The sequence below is a fragment of the Dipodomys spectabilis genome, unplaced genomic scaffold (genome assembly GCF_019054845.1).
Source record: "Dipodomys spectabilis isolate Male_0828 unplaced genomic scaffold, ASM1905484v1 ptg000297l, whole genome shotgun sequence".
NCBI classification, from domain to species: Eukaryota; Metazoa; Chordata; class Mammalia; order Rodentia; family Heteromyidae; genus Dipodomys; species Dipodomys spectabilis.
In genome coordinates, this window is record NW_024870974.1 from 2273642 (window position 1) to 2296072 (window position 22431).

At 39.2% G+C, this 22431-nt stretch overlaps 1 protein-coding gene across 1 annotated transcript in view; it reads left to right on the top strand.

The window, feature by feature from the left end:
- Window positions 1–22431, top strand: part of Col25a1 (collagen type XXV alpha 1 chain) — a 408459-nt gene that overhangs the window by 291263 nt on the left and 94765 nt on the right. Inside the window, exons 8-10 of the mRNA XM_042701800.1 lie at window positions 3559–3630; window positions 4604–4711; window positions 6748–6783. Of these exons, the coding sequence (XP_042557734.1) occupies window positions 3559–3630; window positions 4604–4711; window positions 6748–6783 (216 nt within the window). The remainder of the gene's footprint in view (window positions 1–3558; window positions 3631–4603; window positions 4712–6747; window positions 6784–22431) is intronic.

Genomic DNA, 22431 nt, shown 5'->3' on the forward strand with positions numbered 1-22431 from the left:
GTTTGCTTTATATACATCAGTGTTTTCTTTATATAAAAATATTTAAAGTAGGACACTGGTGTCTCATGCTTGTAATCCTAGCTACTGAAGAGGATGAGATCTGAAGATTTTGGTTCAAAGCCAGTCCAGGCTTATGAACTGTGGCTTTGAACCAAGAGTCCATGCATTTGTTATCTCCAGTTAACCACCAAAAGGCTGGAAGTGGAGCTATGGCTCAAATGGTAGAGTGCCAGCATTGAAAAAAAAAAAAACTAAGGGACAGTGCCTCGGCCTAGTTAAAACATCAAAAAAAAAAGAATTAAAATTATTTACCATTAATTAATGTTGACTTCTTAGGGAATGTTTCCTTTGAATGTCCCCAGGACCCTGGCTTGTACCATAAGGGTTACTTTTATACCAATTTGAAAATTCACAATCTTAAATGTTGCAGCTCAGAGGAGAATCCTTCCATGTGTCCTATTTTTCCTTTGCTACATGTAACCTCCCAAAGCCCTTAGGAAATCTTTGCTCTAAGCCCCTACAAAGTAGTTATTTTCCTGGTTAATGTCACTGAGGAATGTAAGATCAACTTCCCCAAATAAAGTTTTTCTGTTTGAGGAAAAGAATCTATCTAGGTGAGAATTACCTGTGCACTTCCCTTTTTCAATTAAAATAGGAACCCAAATCAAGTTAAAAACTTTGCTTTGGTGGGGAAAGTACAGTTGCGGGCGGGGGGGTGGGGGGAGAGGTGGAGGAGGATTATTGAAAAATCACACCACAAGCTGATGGACATACTCAAATCTATATATAGGGAGTGGTTTATTTATACATTCATATTTAGAAACATTTGAAAGGCCTACCATGTGTGCTGTTAAAAGACTTTTAGAATTATTTTGTTAGATAATTCTGTTTCCAGTGACATGATGATTTATCACCACTAATCAAGATTCTGATCCACATAGACTCCTTGTTTGTATCTGTTTTTGTTCTTTGTTACATAAATATGAGGTTTATATATAAAATTCGGACTGTGTAATATTGGGTTAATGAGTCACAGATGGAAAGAGGTTGGCACATTACCATCTAATAACATTTTAAACTCATATTCCATAGTAAAACAAAAGCAAATTGTACACATCTGTTTTCCAACTTGTAGCATTTCTGAGTTTGTGCAGAGTCTGTGTTTAAAGGACTTTTTACTTAGGGAGAAGAAAAAGAGGACACAGGTCATCTCGAAACTAGCCAGCTACATCATAACCTTATCGGAGGGGTTTGGCCAAAAAGGGGATAAGATTTCCTCTGGTTGGCTTCTACGAAATCACTGCACTAAAAAAGAAGACTCAAAGGCCGGAGGGCTAAGAAATGTCTATATATTGTAACTTGATTGCTTTTCTTGAAAAGAAGAATGTATCCTGAATTGAAGGCGAGAAGAAGAAGAGGAAACAGAAACTATCCTCCAAACTAATCAAACTTAAAACTTAGAAACTTTGTGACCTTTCCTAAAACCATCTTTCAAATAGAATTGGGTGGGAAGAGGAGAAAGGGAGGAAGGGAATCTAAAGAAACTTGAGTCCATGTATTGCTGTGGTGGTTGTTTATTTGTGTGATAAACATATTTGGTGTGTGTGTGTGTGTGTGTTAACTAGAATAAGGGCATTACTGTCAGATGTTGCTAAAAAAAAAAAAGAAAGAAAGAAAGAAATGGAGACAAGGCAAAATGTCTCCCTCAGACATCTCTCGTTGATAACTGCAATGAGAAGCTATTAAAACGCAAGCCTCTAAATATGTCTCCCCCCCCTTGGTTAAATAATTCCAAACCACTTTTCTGCTCTAAGGGCTTGTGTGAACTGTCAAGGTTTTTGGGGGGAAATGTATGACAGAAGTGCTTACTGCAGAGTGTGACCATGAAACATGCATGTTATGAAAGACAGCTTCCCATCCTCCACCTCAGCCAGCACGCCTGAACCGCAGCTGAGAGACGGCCCGTGGTTAGAGAGAGAAATTTTGATTATGTGTGTGGTGAGACGAACTCCATTTATTCCCAGGAATACTCTGATCGGATAGAAGAATTCCCTTCCCATTTTTTTAGGGGAATTAACACATGAATTGTCTGTCCTGTGTTGCAAGCAGAGTATCAATAGAGAGGAATTAGTGTTGTCTTTGTAACAACATCTGTCGTTATCTATTTGTACTAACTAACCTTAGAGAATCAAATTGTTACACCAGTGTGTGTGCGTGTGTGTGTGTGCATGCATGCATGTAGACCCCCAACCTACTTGCCATTAGGGGCAGTTTAGATGAATTGCCATACAATGTCTGGGTCCTTGGAGGTCCTCTTGGGTTTGATTTTGTTTTGGGCTATGTTCCAAGACTCACACCAGGAAAGGAAGGCATTAGTGGTAGGTGCTTGTTTGTCTACCAGTGACATGTCTGTGTGACGTTTTGTGTCGTGTTGTTTTGGTGCTGTGCTATGCCCATAGGGCCTGCCAGGCTTCCCCACAGTGGCTGCCCTGCACAGCAATCAGATCGTCACCGTCAAGGTTTGTGGTTGATCCTCACGCCTGCTCAGTCAGAGCTGCAGTCAGCAAAAACGTGCGCAAGAATGGAGAGCCATTCCACTGGCTTGCCCAGCCACTTGAGTGCCCTTGTCAGGAAGCCAGTCGGCTGCAGTGGGGGAGATAGGCCCTCCCCTGCATTGCTCAGGTCAGGTGTGTTTTAGGAGGATGCATCCTGACCATGCTTGAAGGAACCTGAGGCCAGGCAGGTGTTGGGAGACACCTGAGCACATCTGTCTCAGTGTGTGCCTCGCCTCCGTGGGTTGATTTGCATGTATTTTAATGCTCTGTGATGCTTTGCCAGCCAATTAAGTCAGTCGAAGTGTTCTGGGCCCTGGGCATCCATAAAGTGGCCATCAGGTTCATGCCGCGTTATGCTGGTTGACATGTCTGACAGAAAATGGAACTCGTGCTTTGTCTGTGGACTTTCTACTCACAGTGCAGAAGGCTGAGTCCCAGCAGCTCAGCCTCTGGGAACAGACTATGTTAAAATAAATAAATAAATGCACACATATACACATATTCAACACTATCGGCAAGATAAAGGAGTATAAAAAGCATTAATTTTCATCTGAAAAAACTGATCTCTCCAGGCATTGGTGGCTCATGCTTATAATCCTAGCTACTCAGGAGGCTGAGATCTGAGGATTGCCGTTCGAAGCCAGCCCAGACAGGAACATTTGTGAGATTCTTATCTCCAACGAGCTAGAAGTAGAGCTGTCGCTCAAGTGGTAGAGTGCTAGCCTTGAGCAAAAGAGCTCAGAGACAATGCCCAGGCCCTGAGTTCAAGCCACAGGACCTGCATACTCACGCACACAAAGAATCTGATCTCATTTGAGGGTTATATTTCTTTTTAGAAGAGGCAGAAGGTCTGTTATCAGACACAAGTGCAAGTTCCATTTTATTTAATGATCATTATAATTCTAATGCATATATCTTTATTTCTTTCTTGTGGCCTTCTGATGTCTATTCTTCAACTCTCTCATCTCTGAACTTCAACCTTTGAACTCACCTGACTGATCAGATGGTGTTTCCTAAAATCAATCATGGGTTTCTCTCTGCTGATCAGCAGCTCATTAAACGCCGCCTGATTAAGGTAGTGCTTGCTTCTTGCTGGATTCTGATTGCTTCTTTACATTCAGTTAATTGCTCTGCATACTGTTGCTTTGCCATAGAGCTCTTTGGGTGGGGCATGGGTGGTGTGGGGAGGGTTTTTATTTGCAGTTATACTAGAACAAGATTATGTTTTGTGAGATGCATTTGACCTATACGTGAAAGTACAAAAGGCTGGGTGCAATGGCTCACTACTGTAATCCCAGCTACGGGGGGAGCTAGAAATAGGAGGATCACAGTTGAAGACCAGCGAGTGTCTTGCAAGGGTAAAAAGAGAACCTATATCAGAGAACATTCTGGGCATGGTGGTGCAGAGCTGTGATCCCAACTTTAAGGCAGATGTTGGGCCTCTGAGTTTGAAGTCCAGTAATGCCAAAAAAAAAAAAAAAAAAAAAAAGGTACCAAAGTAAAAAGGTACAGAAAGACTATGTTTTTATTCATTGAAAAAATTAAAAACTGGAGCCAGTCACAGATCTAATTCCTACGCTCTTTAGGAACTTTTAAAGCTTTGCTAATTTATAAATTGCTAGGCAATATGACAGGAACTACATAGGCTGAATTTTATAGGCTATGAAAAGTAAATATATCTGTCAAACTATAAATGTAGCCATCCATTGAACAAGGTGAATGTAACCGATACCCCTTTGGCACAGACAAAGTTAAACAGAAGTTTTATAACAGCTCTGAATACCGTGATAACACACTCTCTGCCCGAGTCCAGACGCTGGGTCCTGAGCTGCTTTGATTTTAACAACATCTCCTCAGCTCAGTCATCATGAATATTTATTTGCTCCCTGCTGGCAGGTAAATTGCCGACAGGCTTCACGTTTCTGGTCGCTCTGGTTCTTCTCATAGTGTAAATGTAGATTAGATAACATGAATTGCAAGTGCTGAAAAGAAGACCTGAGTGTTGATCGGCCGTGGTTATTGATGGTCTGTCTTCTTCTCCATTCCAGGGTGATCAAGGACAGGCCGGGCCTCCCGGGCCCCCCGGCCCCCCAGGGCCAAGAGGGCCCCCTGGGGACACAGGGAAAGATGGCCCCCGAGGCATGCCAGGAGTGCCCGTGAGTTGCTTCTGGATGGGTGTTTGCATTGGTCTTCTGTCATAGTGAAGTCTGAGAGCCAGGATGGAGCAGGGCCAAGGGGCTGTGGTGTGAAAGAGGGGGTGGAAGAGAAGGGGATGATGGGAAAGGCCATCACTGCTCCATCAACCTGGAACCCGGCACCTGGGAGGCCCAGAGCCAGCAGCTGAACGGGTTCAGGTAAGGCTCGGGAAGCGCCTGATGGAGATGCCATGGCCTCTCAGATGCCCCCACCACCACACGCAGGTAGGTCTGTGATGTGAAAAACAGTGGGAGATGGAGACTATTTTCAAAAGGGTCCATAGCAAACACAAAACCCCAAGCTCTTCACGCAAAGTAAAACTTCTCATATGTAATCCTTGGTAAATAACGTGTCTGAAAATAAGAGTAAAATCAATGGGGAGGATTGCACATTAGTAAGTATGATTTTAATATCAGTTGGTCGTTTCTATGAGGGACATATTAATAGGAAAACTTTAAAAGTGACCTCAACTCTTAGTTTCAAGTGACAGGAATATAAGAGAGGGAGAGTAATGGCAGTGGTGGCATTGATTGAGATGCATTGTACTCACAAACTAATGTGTTGAAATCCTTTTTGTACAACTTCTTAGAAATAATGAAAATAAAGAAATAGTAGAACATTAGATCAATGATTCTGTTTAATAAAGGTAGCACAGCAATGCAAAGAATATATGGACAAGGAATTATAAATAGTTTAATAATACCCTTTTGTACAACTACTTAAAAATTGAAGAAAAAAAAAATAGGATAAGCTAGACACAAGTAGCTCCTCCCTGTGATCCTAGCTACATAGGAGGCTGAAATCTGAGGATCACAGTTCAAAGCCAGCCTGGAGAGATCAGTCCATGAGACTGATCTCCAATTAACCACCAAAAAGCCAAAAGTATAACTGTGGCTTAAGTGGTAGAGTGCTAGCAAGCCTTGAGCAAAGAAGCTCAGTGATGAGGGACAGCATCCAGGCTTTGAGGGGGGGGAGAAGGGGGAGGGAGGGAGAGAGAGAATCCCAAAAAGGACAGGAGGAATGGGTCAAATGGTAAGCACAAGGCCTTGTAAGCACAAGGTCCTGAGTTCAATCCCCAGTACCTCCAAAAAATATCCACAAACATAATTTGAACTTGACTGATCTTCTCAGGGACAATATCTATATACTACAATAACCATTATAAAAGTATTTCATAAAAAGGAACCCAGAGCTATTTTCAAAACCAGTAACAGCTGCATATATTGGCTTTACAGTGACAGGTGTACCCAAAATATCTGTAGCCATAATAATGATATAATAAAACATGATAACCAATTCCCTACTAATCTGAGTATTAAATAATTGTTTGTTTATAAGCATTAAGAAAGAAAAACTTAATTGTAGTTCTATCACCCAGAGATAATTACTATTCTTTATTTTTTTTGCCTGTTTTATATTAACTTACAAATATGTATTTTATGTTAAAGTAAAATTATACTTTAATGTTATTTTAATTCGCTTTTGTAATGTAAAGTGTTTCCACGTTATCTAAAATATTACCATGTTACCTAAAATACTCTGGCTTTGTGCTGGAAGACATCAATATATTAAAATAGAATGACCTTTAAAAAAAAGGAAATGATAGCAACGGTATGCTAAGGAAGAATTTTTGCTATCAGTTTTATTAAAACACGTTACTTTAGCCATTATTAATTCAGGAGACAAAAATCACAATTCGTGCTCATCATGTTGCTTACTTCTTGTAGTAAAAGAAACTGCTTGTGCCCTGCATAAGAAAGATCTGTCCTTATGAAAACACCACACCATCTTCATTGTAAATAGGTCATGATGTCATTTTAGTTAATCCTATGATGTTTACAAAATTCACTTGCTGTAATTATATTCTTCTGATCTGAAAAATGTGTTTCATATTTCATGTGTTCCAGAAAGTAATGGGAGAAAAAAAAAACCCAACCAATTGATTGAAATTGCCTATTACACTCACACATCACTAAAATTATCTTTTTTTTTTAAGGGAGAACCAGGGAAACCAGGAGAACAAGGCTTGATGGCAAGTATTTCAATTCATATTTTTTCCTGTGCTAAAGATACTTTTTTTTAAATTCCAGGTTAAAAAAAAAATATGTCCAGGATTGTGTATGATAGCCAGGCACCAGTTGCTACTCAGGAGGCTAAGATCTAGAGAATGAGAGTTCAAAACCAGCTTAAGTAGAGGTCCTTGAGACTCTATCTCCAATTAACCAGCAAAAAGCTAGGCTGGAGGTATGGGTCAACTGGTAGAGTGCCAGCTATGGGCAAGCAAGCTGAGAATGCTCAAGGCTCTGAGTTCAATGCAGGATGCAGGTGAAGGTTTGTGAAGGGAGTCTTCACTTGGGGCCCTTGACTTCAATCTCAGAATAAGAATTTCTGGACAAGTCACAATGGTAAGAAAACTTGGCGGAGCTTTATTAAGTGAGTAAGTAAGCAAACAGGCATGCAGGCATGCAGACAAACAGAAAAGCAGAGAGGTGGAGACAGACTCTTATAGAGTGTGGGTACTCTAAAAAAGAGACACTCTTTGGCATCAGGGGTATTTGTGTGGTAAAGGTGGGGGGTCCAAGTTAGGCAGAGATAGGTGTCTTAATGGTGTTGGGCATTTCCAGGTAAGAATGCATCCTGCCATAAAACAGATGTTTATCCTAGAAGTAAGGAAGGCATCCAGTTGTCTGTCTTAGAAGCAAAGATAGTGCTTCTATATTTTTAAATACCTTGTTTCTGAGATGCCTTCACCAGGCCTCAGTTTTCCTCTTTTATCCTGCCTCAGTACCATCAAAAAAAAAAAATGTGTGACAAATATTTCCCTCATCTGATTAATTACAAAAACGTGAAATTCTTGAAAGTTAAAGAGTAATACAGCCTGTGTATCATGTGATGCGTGATTAGACACATGTACAGAGATGATGCAGAGCAGAAGACAGGAAAGTTGGTGGGCATAAGAAAGATGCTGCATGGGCTGGGAAGGTGGCTCAGTGGTAGAGCGCTTGCCTTGCATGCATGAGGCCCTGGGTTCGATTCCTCAGCACCACATAAACAAAAAGAAAAAAAGCCGGAAGTGGTGCTGTGACTCAAGTGGTAGAGCGCTAGCCTTGAGCTGAAGAGCTGAGGGACAGCGCCCAGGCCCAGAGTTCAGGCCCCACCACCAGACCCCCCCGCCAAAAAAAAGAAAGATACTACAGATGGAAGGAAGTTGATTGAGTAGCTCTGCTGTCAGGGAGATAAAGTTCAGAATATATCAATTTGTTGAAAACAACCCATTTAGTAACTGAACTAGCACAGGAAACCTTGTCCAGTTATTTGGGTTTTTCTGTATCCAAAGGGCTCCATGCAGAATGAAACTGTTGTGCCTCTTGGTTCTTTGTCACTTAAAAAAAATGTTGCTATTATCAGTGGCTCATACCTGTAATTCTAGGTTCATGCCAGCCAGCCAGGAAAGTCCATGAGACTCTTATCTCCAGTTAACTACCAAAAATGCTGGAAGTGGAGATGTGGCTCAAGTGGTAGAATGCTAGCCTTGAGCAAAAAAAGCTCAAGGACAGTGCCAGGCCCTGAGTTCAAGCCCTAGGACCAGCATGCACACAGACATACACACACACACTCATGAAATGACTTCACACAGACATATATAGACACATAGATTTGTATATCCTTTGAGTGTAGGAGAGAAATCAAGTAATAACTTGCTGAGACCAGAGAGTAAGCTCAATAAACAGCAAAAAGCCAAGATGGAGGCATGGCTCAAGTGGTACCATGCCAGCTAAGCAAGCATGAGGTCCTGAGTTTAAACCCTGGTACTGCCAAAGAATATGTGTATATTTTTACCTTTCTTTCTTTCTTTCTTTCTTTTTTTTTGGGGGGGGGGGGGTCCGGTCGTGGGGCCTGAACTCTGGGCCTGGCCGCTGTCCAGCTCTTCAGCTCAAGGCTAGCACTCTACCACTTGAGCCACAGTGCCACTTCCGGCTTTTTTCCTTTTGCTTATGTGGTGCTGAGGAATCGAACCCAGGGCCTCAGGCATGCAAGGCAAGCACTCTGCCACTGAGCCACCTTCCCACCCCCTATTTTTATCTTTCTTGAAGGATTTTACCAGGCAAATAATAACATAGTCTTTATTTTCTTGGAATCCCTTGTTTTGAATGTGAGATTTAATTCAAGATTTTAGGCATAGTAAGTACCTGCCAAAGCACTGAGATATTCCCAGAATCTACTCTGATATCATTCAGTCTTACATATTTGACCTGGTCCAAAATGAATTGTGTTGTTTTAGTGTGCTTCAATTCCTCAAAATGCAGATAGTTATGGCTCTTTGTCTAAATACCTTTTCTTCTCTCTTTAACACGTTCAGATTGGTTTGTAGTCGCTTTCATTTTTCAGCGCAGCTAAGAAACTTAATTGGGATCACAGATGTTCCTGGGATATATTTACTGAACCTTTAAGGCACATTTAAAAGTGACTTTAGAAATTACTCTTTGAAATAATGTAGAATTTCCTTGTAGTGAAAAAAATCTCTGAAATAGATTGTAGTGGCCATCTCAGTGAATTTTCACAAAGTGATTGTAACTATGTATAAAGCAGATCAGTAACTTGAATGCTATCATGAACCTTCCTTTACTCCCACCCCCAATCTCTGTCCCCAAAGTGGCCACCACTGACCCTGTCATCATGGATTAGCTTTGCCTGCATTTGAATTTTATGTAATTGAAGCCTACAGTATGTACACACTGGGGCCTGGCTTCTTTCAGTCAACGTTGTATTTGTGAGGTCATTTGCCTCCATTGTAATAGCCTTCACAGCTGGTTTAAAAAAAAAAAAGGAAGAGCCTTACTTCCTCAGCTGAACCCCCCACCCCACCTGCCCGTTAAAACAACATCAGTCAGAGTAGTAAATGAATGAATGAATGTCTGACCTTGAGAAAATCACTTAACCTCTCAATTACTCATCTGTAAAGAAAGGATAATACCCTTTCCGCCTGTCTTAAAAGGTTGCCAAAGACAAATGCAGTAAATTAGGGGGGAAAGCACTTTAAAATGTATAATGAAGGACTATATAAGAATGTTATTATTAGTATTACTCAGTTCTTCTCTCTGGAGTAAATTACAGGTGAGCATGGATTTATATAGCAGATGGATTCCTGTAAAGTTTTGTATGAATCAGGTTTTCATAAATCAAAATATTTTTAGTGTGCCAGGATTTTTCAGTTTCAAGCAATCCTATTCAGAGTCTTTCTGTAAAGGGGTATAACCCCTAAATTCCTTTTCCTAGAAAACTAGATTTTTGATCATATATATTTGCATAATATGAAATATTTCTCTGTTCTAAACATCTTTTTTTAAAAAAAATCACTATTTCTGCTTAATGAATTGAATAATACCTGTACATCTTCACCCATCTCAAAGAGGAGAGAAAATACTAGTAATATAATTGTAAGTTTTAATCAGATATATACTTCCTAGAAATTTGCTTTCAAATATTGTATGCATCCACATGTTCTAACTTGAAATCTGGCAGGGAAGAATATATACTAACCCAGAAGCTTTGGTCATGAAACTACTATAGAATAAGTGAGTGTCTATATTGTAATCCATAAAATATAAAAATTTATTCCATCTGTCTTGCTGGATTATGATAAGCAGCAAATGAAAAACTCATATGAAGTATTTTATGAGCTATGAAGAATTCCCTAAATGTGTAATATTACTGGTAAATATCCAGTAAGAAAACTTAACATATACAAAGGCAATCAAAGGTAAGGGCTTAGAACAGTTGATTAAAATTAAGATATATATACACACACACACACACACATATGCATACCAACTACAGCTGGTAGTACTTTGTGTTTGCCCTATTCATTGTTACTTTGACCTTCTAGGTAGCGCATCATCTAACATTGTCAACTTTTCATTTTCTCATCCACCAGTGAAAGCAGACAGAACATAATGCAGACCACTGTGCTCCTCTTTTCCATATTCTCTCAGATATACTCTGTGTGAAAAGCAGTAGATGCTGAGCTGGAGCACTTGGAAGCCCTGGGAGGTTGTTTTAAATATACAGTGTCTCAGATAATGAAATGAAGAGCTAGAAGCATCCAAAGATAAGCTCTTAGAAAACTATGGGTCAGGGCATCAGGTAGAGAATGAGTTTTCACAATCCAAGGTAGATGCTCCATAATTGCAGGACTAACCAGCTGAGATTAGCAGCATCGATGATACAGTGACAAAAGAAAAACTGCAGTTCAGGCATTTCTGCATGTGCTGAAGCCTGCTATGCGTCTCTTCTGTCTACGTGGCCTTTGGGTTTTCAGAGAAGTTGAGGGTGAGATTTTAAAAGACAGAATTTGGAGCTTAAAGTTGACTTTTTCTAAAAAAGAACAGACCCACTGTCTGACAAAACTAGACACAAGAATAAAACTAAGGGCTGACCACAACTGGATGTGCTCAGATGTTATATTTGGGCACGAGTGATCGCTAATTTCCAGCTCTTCAGAAATTTAATTGTGTGTGTGTGTGTGTGTGTGTGTGTAATTTTTGTGTACTGGCATCAGGACTTGAACTGAGGATCTCACACTGTCATGGGTTCTGTTTTGTTATTTTTTGTTCATGGTTGGTACTCTCCCAATGAGCCATACCTCTAGGCTGGCATTTTTGTGGGTTCCTTGAAGATCAAGTCTCAAGGAGTTTTCTGATCAGGCTGGCTTTGAACCACTATTTTCGAATCTCAGTCTCCTGAATGACTAGGATTAAAGGCATGAACTACCAGAGCACCTGGCTTAAAATAGTATTTTTCAAAGTATTTTCAGGTATTCTATTGTTTCTTTCTTTGACAAATGCAAAAGTTCTTAAAACACGAAAGAGGGATGGTATTTTTAAATATGTCATTATATATCATTAAATTATTTTTTGGCTCAAAGAGTCTGTATCTGAGGTTTCATAGTCATTTCACGTCCCTATTCTGAAGCATTTTAAGCTCCTTTCTCTCCCTTCTCCTAAGAGTATATAAACTTGATAATATGTCCATTCATCGCATTCTGAATTATAAAAATGCTAAAATATTTGTTCAATGGGCTTTGGTGATAGCTGAGAATTCAGAACTCAGAAAAAGAATTGTCCCTTGATTTGAAATTTGGACTAGTGTCTGAAGAATTTATAGATACTTACGAGTGTGTTTAGTTAGCATGAAATGTTAACACATTTTATTCCATTTGGGCCAAGTGACTATAGTGCCATTGTAAGCATTATTGAATACCCTGAGCATTGAAATTGCTTCTGTGTAATTTGAAATAACGAGTAGTATGTCCAGGCTTGCTTTCCATGTCTTCAGCTGTGCTGTGCTTCTGTGAGACACATTTGACAAAAAACTCATCCTTTTACTTAGTTGGACTTTGATTTGCTCATTTTCTTGGTCAGCCTTGGCTGACATTAGAAACAAGATCAGAGTTATCTTCCTAGATTGGGGCTAGCAGAGAAAGAAAACTCTCCCAAACTTTTCAATCACAAACAGAGAAAGAAAATCACCTGAGCACAGTTAGCAGAATCGATGTTGATAATGAAATCTTGTATGTCAAAACCATCAGCGGTGCACCCTGCCTGTTAGAGGACCTTAGCAACCATTCAAATTCTTTATTATCTGCCTGAATCAGATTGCCCGTGAAGTACATAAAAATACCACTCCAACCAAGTCTTCCACTCCTCAGTGCCTTTATCCCAAGCCTATAATGCTTGCTCGCTTTCCCCACTGTGCCACAAGGGCTTAGACCAGTGAAGCCTACTTTCTGTGGTGCCATCCCAATGCCTTTCCTATGGCCCAGCTCAGAGGAAATGTGTTGAGGCCCATGAACCCAGACTTCTTTAGTGGGTAATACAAAGGAGTTTTCCTTTGAAGCTAGTGTTATCCCTCAGACACAGAATAAAGGAAGCATTCTCAACAGCGATTTAGAAGCCTGATAATGCAACATAAGTACAGAAAGATAATCTCAAAGACTTGAATAGGTGACCCATAGTCTACCATTGTTTCATTTGGTTGTTCTTCATGACCTCTAGGCTATGACTTGGTTCTATAGATAGCTCTCTTTTACACTGGCTCCAGCTAAAGTTCTTTTTAAAAAACCCTCTATATTATATTGGACAAATTAAGATATCTAGATTTAGATTGCTCATCCAAAGAAAGTGGTAAGACTTAACGACGTGAGCTGCCTACCAACTGTAAGGGCCTATCACCTTGCGTTGTTTCTGTTATAAATGTACAGGTGCATATTATGTTTGTCTATTGTATATAAGTGAAATGGACAATCATATTGTTTTAAAGGAAAAAAACCTTAAACAGGATGAGAAATTATTACATAAATTTCTAGTCATGCTATGTGTTTATTTTTAAGTTGGGTATAAGAGATTTTTCCGAAAAATTATAGAAAGCATCTAGCTTACCACTTCACCAATAAAAATACAACATCCTGAGTCACTTGGTCAGGATTGTAAAGTACGTGATAGCTAGAATCCAATTCACTTAATTGTAGGTTGATGTACGTTACAATTTAAATCCACTCTCCAACACAGTATCTACTAACTATATGTGACTACTTTGATTTGTTTCAATTAATTGAAATTTACTTTCCTACAAATTGCAAGAGGTGTTAGTAACTATATATGACAAATAGCTAGCCTAGGATTTGAAAATATAGTATGTTTCCACCTTATACAAATTCCCTTATACACACTGATCTGTATGGATGGAAAGAGAGTCTGAACATATATATATATAAGCATATATATATGTATATATATATAATATGGTATATTCTGATATACATAATGACATAACCAGATATATACCATGTAATATATATATTCATATATATATATATATATATATATATATATATAAAATTTAAGACCTTCGTGGATCATGAAATGTTTCAATTCTAGGGACCAACACTTGTCAGCATTATTGATTTAAAATAGGAAAAGTACTTATATTGTACTGAGTAGAAATATTTTTACTATGTGTAGTGTGGGTGCTAGGCCTTTATAAATCATAAATCTTTTCCCTTTATGGTATGTAAGGGAAGTATATGTAATCACAGAGGGCTAGGAACCTGTTAATTTTTCTTTCTTTTGGGATCATTTCCATTTGGGACTCAGCAAATATTTAGAAGAAACAGTTACCTAATTTCAGCTGTGGATATCTGGTGAAAGGCGATATAGAGTCTCTATTTTGGAACCTGATCGAAACATAGATTCTTAAACACCTCGATCTGTCTTTAATCCGCTAGTGGTATTTAATTCTAGGTTCTGGTTTTGTCAAGTGGTGAGAAAGATGTATTACCCCTTTAATTTCCTGAGCTGTAAGAGACCTCCCTTCACAAGGTCATGGACTCGGGGTTTTGGAGAATACCAATAAATGAATCATCCTGGTTTAATAATTCCCTCCAAAGTCAACATGCCAGACAGGGAGGACAGAAAGAATATGTCTTTTTCTTTAAAAAAAAATTACTCCACTTGTGAATAAATGGCATACCATGCCATTTTATTAACAGACTCCAGGTTTTAAAGGAATGCTTTCAAATAATAGGAATTATAGAGTGATGGTACTGAAACCAAAACAGTTGCTTTAAAACTGAGGATTCTTTCCAGTGGTGGACTTAACGATAGCTTGAAAAGTAAAATAATGGTGGAACTTTGATCAACAGAATTTTAAAGTCTCTCTCTTTCTCTTTCTTGTGCATGTATTGGGGCTTGAACTCAGGACCTCACACTCTTAGTTTTTATTTTGTTTTGTTTTTGCCAGTCCTGGGGCTTGAACTCAGGGCCCGGGCATTGTCCCTGAGCCTCTTTTATTCAAGGCTAGCTAGCACTCTACCTCTTGAGCCACAGGGCCACTTCCAGCTTTTTTTCTGTATATGTGGTACTGAGGAATCGAACCCAGGGCTTCATGCATGCTAGGCAAGCACTCTATAACTAAGCTACACTCCCAGCCCCACACTCTTAGTTTTTATACTTATGTCTGGTGCTCTATCACTTGAGCTATGCCTGCAGTTCTGACTTTTTGCTGGTTAATTGGAGATACGAATCTCTCATATTTGTCTGCCTTGGCTTACCTTAAACCTCAAGTCTCAGATCTCAGCCTCCTGAGTAGTCAGGATGATAGGCAGTAACCACTAGTGCCCGATCGCTTCTTTCTCCTCATATATTTTATAGTCTTCTGATATAATTGACCAGGTTCATATCTTTCAAAAAGTTGTAATTCAAGTCAGTTATACATTTGCCATTGAGAGAAGCTGGCATTAATGCCTGATGATTATATTTTACATGTCGTTGTTCTTAATAGAAACAGACTTGAAAACCTTTTTTCTTCACCTTGCCTATCTTTTATTAAAGCATGTAAATATTGTTAACTCTAGAAGGAAATCATTTTAAATGGCCTAATAGTTGGGAGCTGTTATCTATTCCTTCCAGATGGGCCGCCTTATTTTTGCTCCCTGTGTGTGTGTGTGGTGTGTGGTGTGTGGTGTGTGTGTGTTATTACAGAAGCTGGTTGTACTTTCTCATATCCAGCAATGGCCAGCAGCTTTCAGAGCTTCAAATTTTACTGTTAGCCATCAGGGACAGAGCAGGAACTATGTGCGCTCCCTACATCATTTCCTAATAGCAGGCAACCAGAACCTGCCTTAAAACACCTCCCAAGAGGCATCCTAGAGCACATCATTTGGAAAACTCTGCATCCTGTTTAAGTAATTAATACCTCCATCAAATCTGGGCTAGCATCAATGGTGTCAGAAAAATTCATTAAATTTTTTTTTCCGTTCCATGATCTATCGATGAAAAAGCTTTTAAGAGTGATGTCCGAACTGCAAAGTACACCCAATGGGTTAGCATGGAAATCATCTAGTGCTTACCTCTATATTGGGAAGATGAACTTGAATTGGTGATTTCATCTATTATTTGTATAATGACTTCTTTTAAATACATTTTTTATTGTGAAAATACTGTACAGAGGGGTTACAGTTACGTGAGCAAGGTAATGAGTACATATCTTATCAAGCATTGTTGCCTGCTCCTCTGTTTTTCCCCTGCCATCCCTTTATATAATGACTTTTAGAGACCTCAGGCTGACATAGATACATAGATAGAACACTCTCAATGGTTATGAGGTAGGGTAACAAAGATGCTTTATGCTTTCCAATCCTCTAGAAACCATGAATTTCATTCCTTCCTCTAGGTGGAATTTAGTAGCTCCAATAGTCAGGATTCTGTTGTAATAAATCAGTCATGTTAGAATGACTCAAGTGAACAAATGGGTGAAAATATTTCCATTCCTATCTAGAGAGATATAAGAAAACTAGACTTTATGTATATCTTTAATCATCCTTCTTATTATTTTTGCCAGTCCTGGGACTTGAATTTAGGGCCTGGGCCTGAGCTTCTTTTGCTCAAGACTAGCTCTCTTTCACTTGAACCACAGCACCACTTCTGGCTTTTTCTGAGGAGTTTGAGATGAGAGTCTCACAGACTTTTCTGCCCAAGCTGGCTTTGAACTGTGATCCTCAGATCTCAACCTCCTGAGTGGCTAGGATTACAGGTATAAGCCACCGACCCTTGATACTCCTATTTTTTTTTAAAATCATAGTCAACATAAACACATTATGCTCACAAGGCCCTGCTGGGCCATTTAAATACAATATCCCTTCTGCATCCAATTCCCCTTCTCCTTCTAATGCACCTTTGGCCTCCTTGGTGATCTTGGAGCACTCGTGTTTCTAGTTGTCAGCCTGCTCGCCCCTCTCTCCTGATTCTTCCCCCTTCTATATGCACGTGGTCTCCTTGACCCCTCTCAGATCTTTTTTTTAGGTGGGGGTCTGGTCGTGGGGCCTGAACTCTGGGCCTGGGTGCTGTCCCTCAGCTCTTCAGCTCAAGGCTAGCGCTCTACCACTTGAGCCATAGTGCCACTTCTGGCTTTTTTCTTTTTGCTTATGTGGTGCTGGGGAATTGAACCCAGGGCCTCAGGCATGCAAGGCAAGTGCTCTACCACTGAGCCACCTTCCCAGCCCCCCACCCCCCTCAGATCTTTTAAGTGTATCACACTGCCCCTCACCAGTACCTTCCCCATTCTAAAATACCTGCCCATCTGCTTCTCCCATTCCCTGCTCCCTCTTTGTTTTAGCACTTGCCACTTGATACAGTTTGACCATGGATTTGTTTTCACCATTCACTGGAACATAATGTCAAGGCAGACATGTAGTTTTGTGTGTGTTTTTGATGACAGCTATCTCTCCTGTACTAGCACATTGCCTGACAGCCGATGGCCTCTTAGCTACTAAAGTGAATGAAGAGATGATTAAACTCATTGTGACATGCCGAGCAATAACCAAGTGGCAGCTTCTGTGCATGATAAAAGGTGTCGAGAGTAAATGTAGAAATAATGTACAACTCTCCAATAACATTGGGAAATTCCATGAAAAAGTCCCATCATAAAGGTGCTTTGGAGACCTACCTCCTCCCTCTCCACCCACCCCAGGCAGGGTCACTGAGCTCTGATTTATGGAAAGGCTAGAGACAGGGTGAGAAACAGGCCTCTTTTTGCAACCGCCAGCTAAAGATCTTGGAATGTGGAGGCCCGGCGTATGGGGGTGAACTTTCAACTACCACCAAGGCCTAGGGTCTTCCCAAAGCTATACATAGGCAGTAGATGATGTTTAAAGCCAAGTATGAACCTTAGCATTATAGAAGTTCACTTGGGCAGCATTGTACAGAAAGACTGCAGGAAACTAAAAGCAGAAAGGCCATTAGGTGGAGGCTGCCCGGATGTAGGCGAAGAGGGATGGAACAAGGGTGGGGTGGTGGTAAGGTTGGGACAAGGGTAGACTGGAGAGAGATCCTGGCACAATTGCTATGCTCAGAGCCTGGGGTGGGAAGGATGGGTCCCAGCCTGAGTTAACATGCTTTAGGTAACAACAATCTCCAATGCGGGAAATATCATATTTCTTTAGCTTATTTGCTTACTATATGCTGAATATCGTATATAAGTTTTAGAAGTGGTGTCTAGCAGAAATGTTAGAAACAGGAAAGAAAAGCAAGTATACTGATCATTTCTTCATTGCTTACAAGTTTCTGCATAGCTTTTTGTGTTCTTTTCTCCAGATCATGACATGTTTGATGTCGAGATTTAAGTGCATATTAGTGATATTGTACTCCACACTTCAAATCCTTTAGTGGTTATTTTCATTTCCCTACTATGCAAATTCTTCAATGAATCATACATTTGTCTCATCCAAGCCTGTATTAAGATGAGGATATTTCATACTCATTCTAGTTGAGAGAGAGAGAGAGAAAGACTCAACCCTGGGTCTGGAGGCATGACTCAGGTGGTAGATTGTCAGCCAATGAGTCAAAGCATCAGATACTGAGTTTGAGTCCCAGTCTCCGGCAATATATATATACATATATATATATATATATATATATATATATATATGTAGTATATATGTATATATATATAGTATATATATATATGTATATAGTATATATGTATATAGCATATATATATGTAGTATATATGTACATATATAGTATATATACTATATATGTGTAGATACATAGTATATATGTATATACTATATATACGCTATGTATATATAGTATATATGTACATATATGAATATCATATATGTATACATGTATATATATATGTATATATGTGACATTTCTGAAGTTCAACTGAAGGAAATATATAGCTTCCTATATTGAGAGTCTACATATTGCAGTTTCTAATATTGAGATAAACAGAAAGAAATCATTAAAAAAAAAAAAACTGGGAAAGAGTGAAGGAAAGGATGACATTGTCCAAAAAGAAATTTATTCTTTGACTGACTGAAAGAACCATAGCCCTTCTGTGGATCTCCTTTATAATAACAATTAAAAATATTTACACAAAAATAACCACAGTAAAACTGTGGCTGATGGCAGTGATAAGCCAATAAATCTGAAAACCTGTGCATTGATCAACCTCTTCTCTTTATTAAAAGAAAAAGAAATTTTTACAAATTAGATCATTTCCATCTTGGTTGTATGTAAAGTATATGTAAATTTAAAATATGTATGCCTGCCAAGAAAGAGAGATATGCCTCACTGATTAATAAAAATGGACCAAAAGAATTCTAACTGCCGTGAAAACTGATCCCAACTTACCGAATCATGGCAATATTAACAATGAAACTAATTGGAGTTCTTGAAGTACCAGAACTTTAATCTGAGGAATAAGAAGAAGCATTAGTTTCTCTGGGGAATAATGAAATTATAACATCCTGCATCCACGCCATTTGTAGGCTAAAAAGTTTAAGAAGAGATATACTAATGAATGATTATGTCATATTTTTCCATTAAATTTAACTGCCCCAGTGTCACAGATACAGACATGTGTTATTAAAATTTAAGGATAGGGATACTTTAGACTCATATACAAAAGAAAAATATTGTGTGTCTCTGTATGCATATGTGTATTGTGTACTTATTCAAATGGATGTCTGTGCCTTGTATTGAAATCCACAATAACCCAATTCCCTCTTAGCTGCCTGATCAGTTTTCCTACCAATGCTATCTAAGAGGTTTTTAAGTTCCTTTCTGGTAGCTGAGAATCTATTTTTGATAGCAGAATGATGAGTAAACTATAAGACACATAGTCACAACTTAAAATTCATCTTAAATCTTTAATTTGGGGAGTGTTCAAAATACAACATGAGTTTTATAAAAATGAAGGAGAAGTATTTATAGTTTTTCAACATTCCTAAGTACCACATTAAAACATGCCTATCATGTGATTGAGTGGATTTCTAATTTGTGATTAGTCTTTCTAATCTTGATTTGATAAGATCATACAACAGAGACCAAGTTAGCAAACACCAGCTACTTTACCTTCCAGCCAGAATATTTGATGTAAAATTTGCTTTTATTTTTCAGCTGACATCTTCCCTTCCAGCATTTACACATCAATACCCAATTTTAGTGTACAATATTTTTTTTCAAGTGGCAAAGTTAGGTTGATGGTGGGAAAGAAACGTGGTGGATTGAGCATATGCATGCTCAGTCTAAACATTGAATTAATGTACCTCTTGTTATGCAGTTTCCTTTCTAACATCAACATGTTAACGAGGAGAAATGCTCCAGGGACACTGGAGAAAATGGAATCGGAGCCGACGATCAAACTGGAGTCTTCATTCTCAGATCTTCTATCAGCACGCCCTCTCGGGTTATGCCCTCGCTTGCATTAACATTTACTTTCCAAACAATTTGCCCAAGTGAGGAAATGATTAAACATGTTTACATACTGAGGGGAAGTAGCCGTGGAAAAGGGAAGGCTCTGATATGGATGCCAGCCACAATTGATTGGAAAGCATCCCTGGGGACAGAGGCAAGGATGGATTCCAGAATACCGGATGAACTGGCCTTGGATAAGAGCAGAGACTCTTCTTCCTCTCATGGAGGGAAGGGGTCCACGTGGGCTTGGGTTGATGAGAGAGAGGATGTCGAGGGAGTCTGCACCTGATAATCCCTATGTTCTCTGCAAAATCTAAACCAGAATTTTAAAGAGAGAAAGTACGATGGGTAGGGAAATGTCCAACCACAGTTATGCAGATAACAGACACCCCCCAAAAAATGTTGATTGGTCGCTAGAATGAATCCAATAGGAGTGTATAAAGGTTGTATTGTACTGTGTGCTTTCAATCATGAAAAGCTGATTGCAGAAGGAAGCTAGTTGTCTTAGGAGGATTATTATAAAACGGCTGGGAACAAATTCTCCACATGTTCCTCAACGGTGTGTATTTTCAATTTAAAAAAATTTAAAAGTGATGAATGGCCAGTTTCCACTAATGGTCACTTTAGTGTTTCACTTTTGTTTGTTTGTTTTGTTTGTGTCTTAGCTCTATACCACTTGAGTGACAGCTCCACTCTCCAGCTTTTTGGTGGTTAATGGGGGATAAAAGCCTCATGAACTTTCCCTCTAGGCTGCCTGTAAATGATGATCCTCAGATTTCAGCCACCTGAGTAGCTAGAATTATAGGCGTGAGACACTGGCACAGGCTACGGTAATGCTTTATATAATGATAGAGTGTGAATGTAAGATGCTGATGAATTGCGAGGATACGCAATGGAAAACCAACTAGCTATTAGTTAAGGGTTAAGGACTAAAGAGCTTTTCTACAAAGTGGTAACATCTATAACTTCACTAACACATACCAAAACAAAACATACTTTTGAAAAAACTGAAATATTTTTAAAATAGACACAAAGAGTTGGAAATACAATTAGATATCTGTGTTCCTTTCCATTGTCCCAACGCTAGGCATTGCTTGAATCGAGCCAATGGAATCCTAACACTCACTTTGTGGTTGAAAACTGCTTAATTTCAAAACTGTCACATTTGCATTTTCTATGTAAATATTCCCATTCATCTCCTGAAATGCAGTGTTCGGTTCCCCACCCCCAGGCCACAGTCTGGGCATGAGCAGCCTTCCTCCTCAAGCACTCATAAGGTGCTATACTTGGCTTTGGCTTCCTCTGGTTTATAAACATGCTTTTGTGCACATCAATGGACCACATCTCCTAAGAGGAAGCGTAGAATAAAACCTGCCTTTTTGTCATGCTTTTCAGTAATTCCCTTTGTACATCTGCTTAACTGAAGTTTTGTCGATGTAGAAATTAAATGTGGTCCTGACTATTTCCTGTGAAACTGTGTTACATTTTTGTGGGGTTGTTTGGTTTTGTGTATGTGTGTGCAAGTGTGTGAAATGGTAAAGCTACCCTAATCCACATTGCAGCAGGCTAAAATTACCCACTCTCTAGAGTCTCCAGCACATCAAGGAGCTTGCCATCTCCGTTGGTTTACATGTAATTACTATTTTTAATAGAGTGCTGTATAGTTTGGGGTTTGTCATTACTATTTTTAATTCCCAGTTATTATGAAAGAAATTTAAGGTGCAACTAAGAAAAAAATACATTTGCTAGACAAAGAACAAGTATATGATACTTAAAAATGTTCCCTCCAGGGATGTGGAGAAAGAGGAACCCTATTACACTGCTGGTGGGAATGTACACTTATACAACCACTTTGGAAAGCAGTCTGGAGGGTCCTTAGAAAGCTAAAGATTGACCTCCCTTACGACCCAGTCATACCACTTCTAGGCATCTACCCTGAACAACAGGAACCAATATACAAGAACACATGCACCTCCATGTTTATTGCAGCACTGTTCACAATAGCTAGGATATGGAAACAACCCAGATGCTCCTCCACAGATGAATGGATCCAAAAATTGTGGTATCTATACACAATGGAGTATTATGCAGCCATTAGAAATGACAAAATAATGGCATTTGCAGGGAAATGGATGGAGCTAGAAGGAATCATGTTGAGCGAGGTAAGCCAAGAGCAAAGAGACAAACGGTACATGGTCTCCCTGATAAGTGGATGCTAAATCCAAAATGTTAGGTGATATGACAAAACTAACAGGACTTAAGAAACAAAGAACTCCCACTCATCTGGTCGAAACACTATTAAATATCCCCATGCTGCTGATCACATGTATGATGTATTACATGTGTACACAGTTATATGTTATAGACTGTGATAGACAATTTGCTCCAGGAAAGTTAGAATGAACTTGTGACTTTAAATG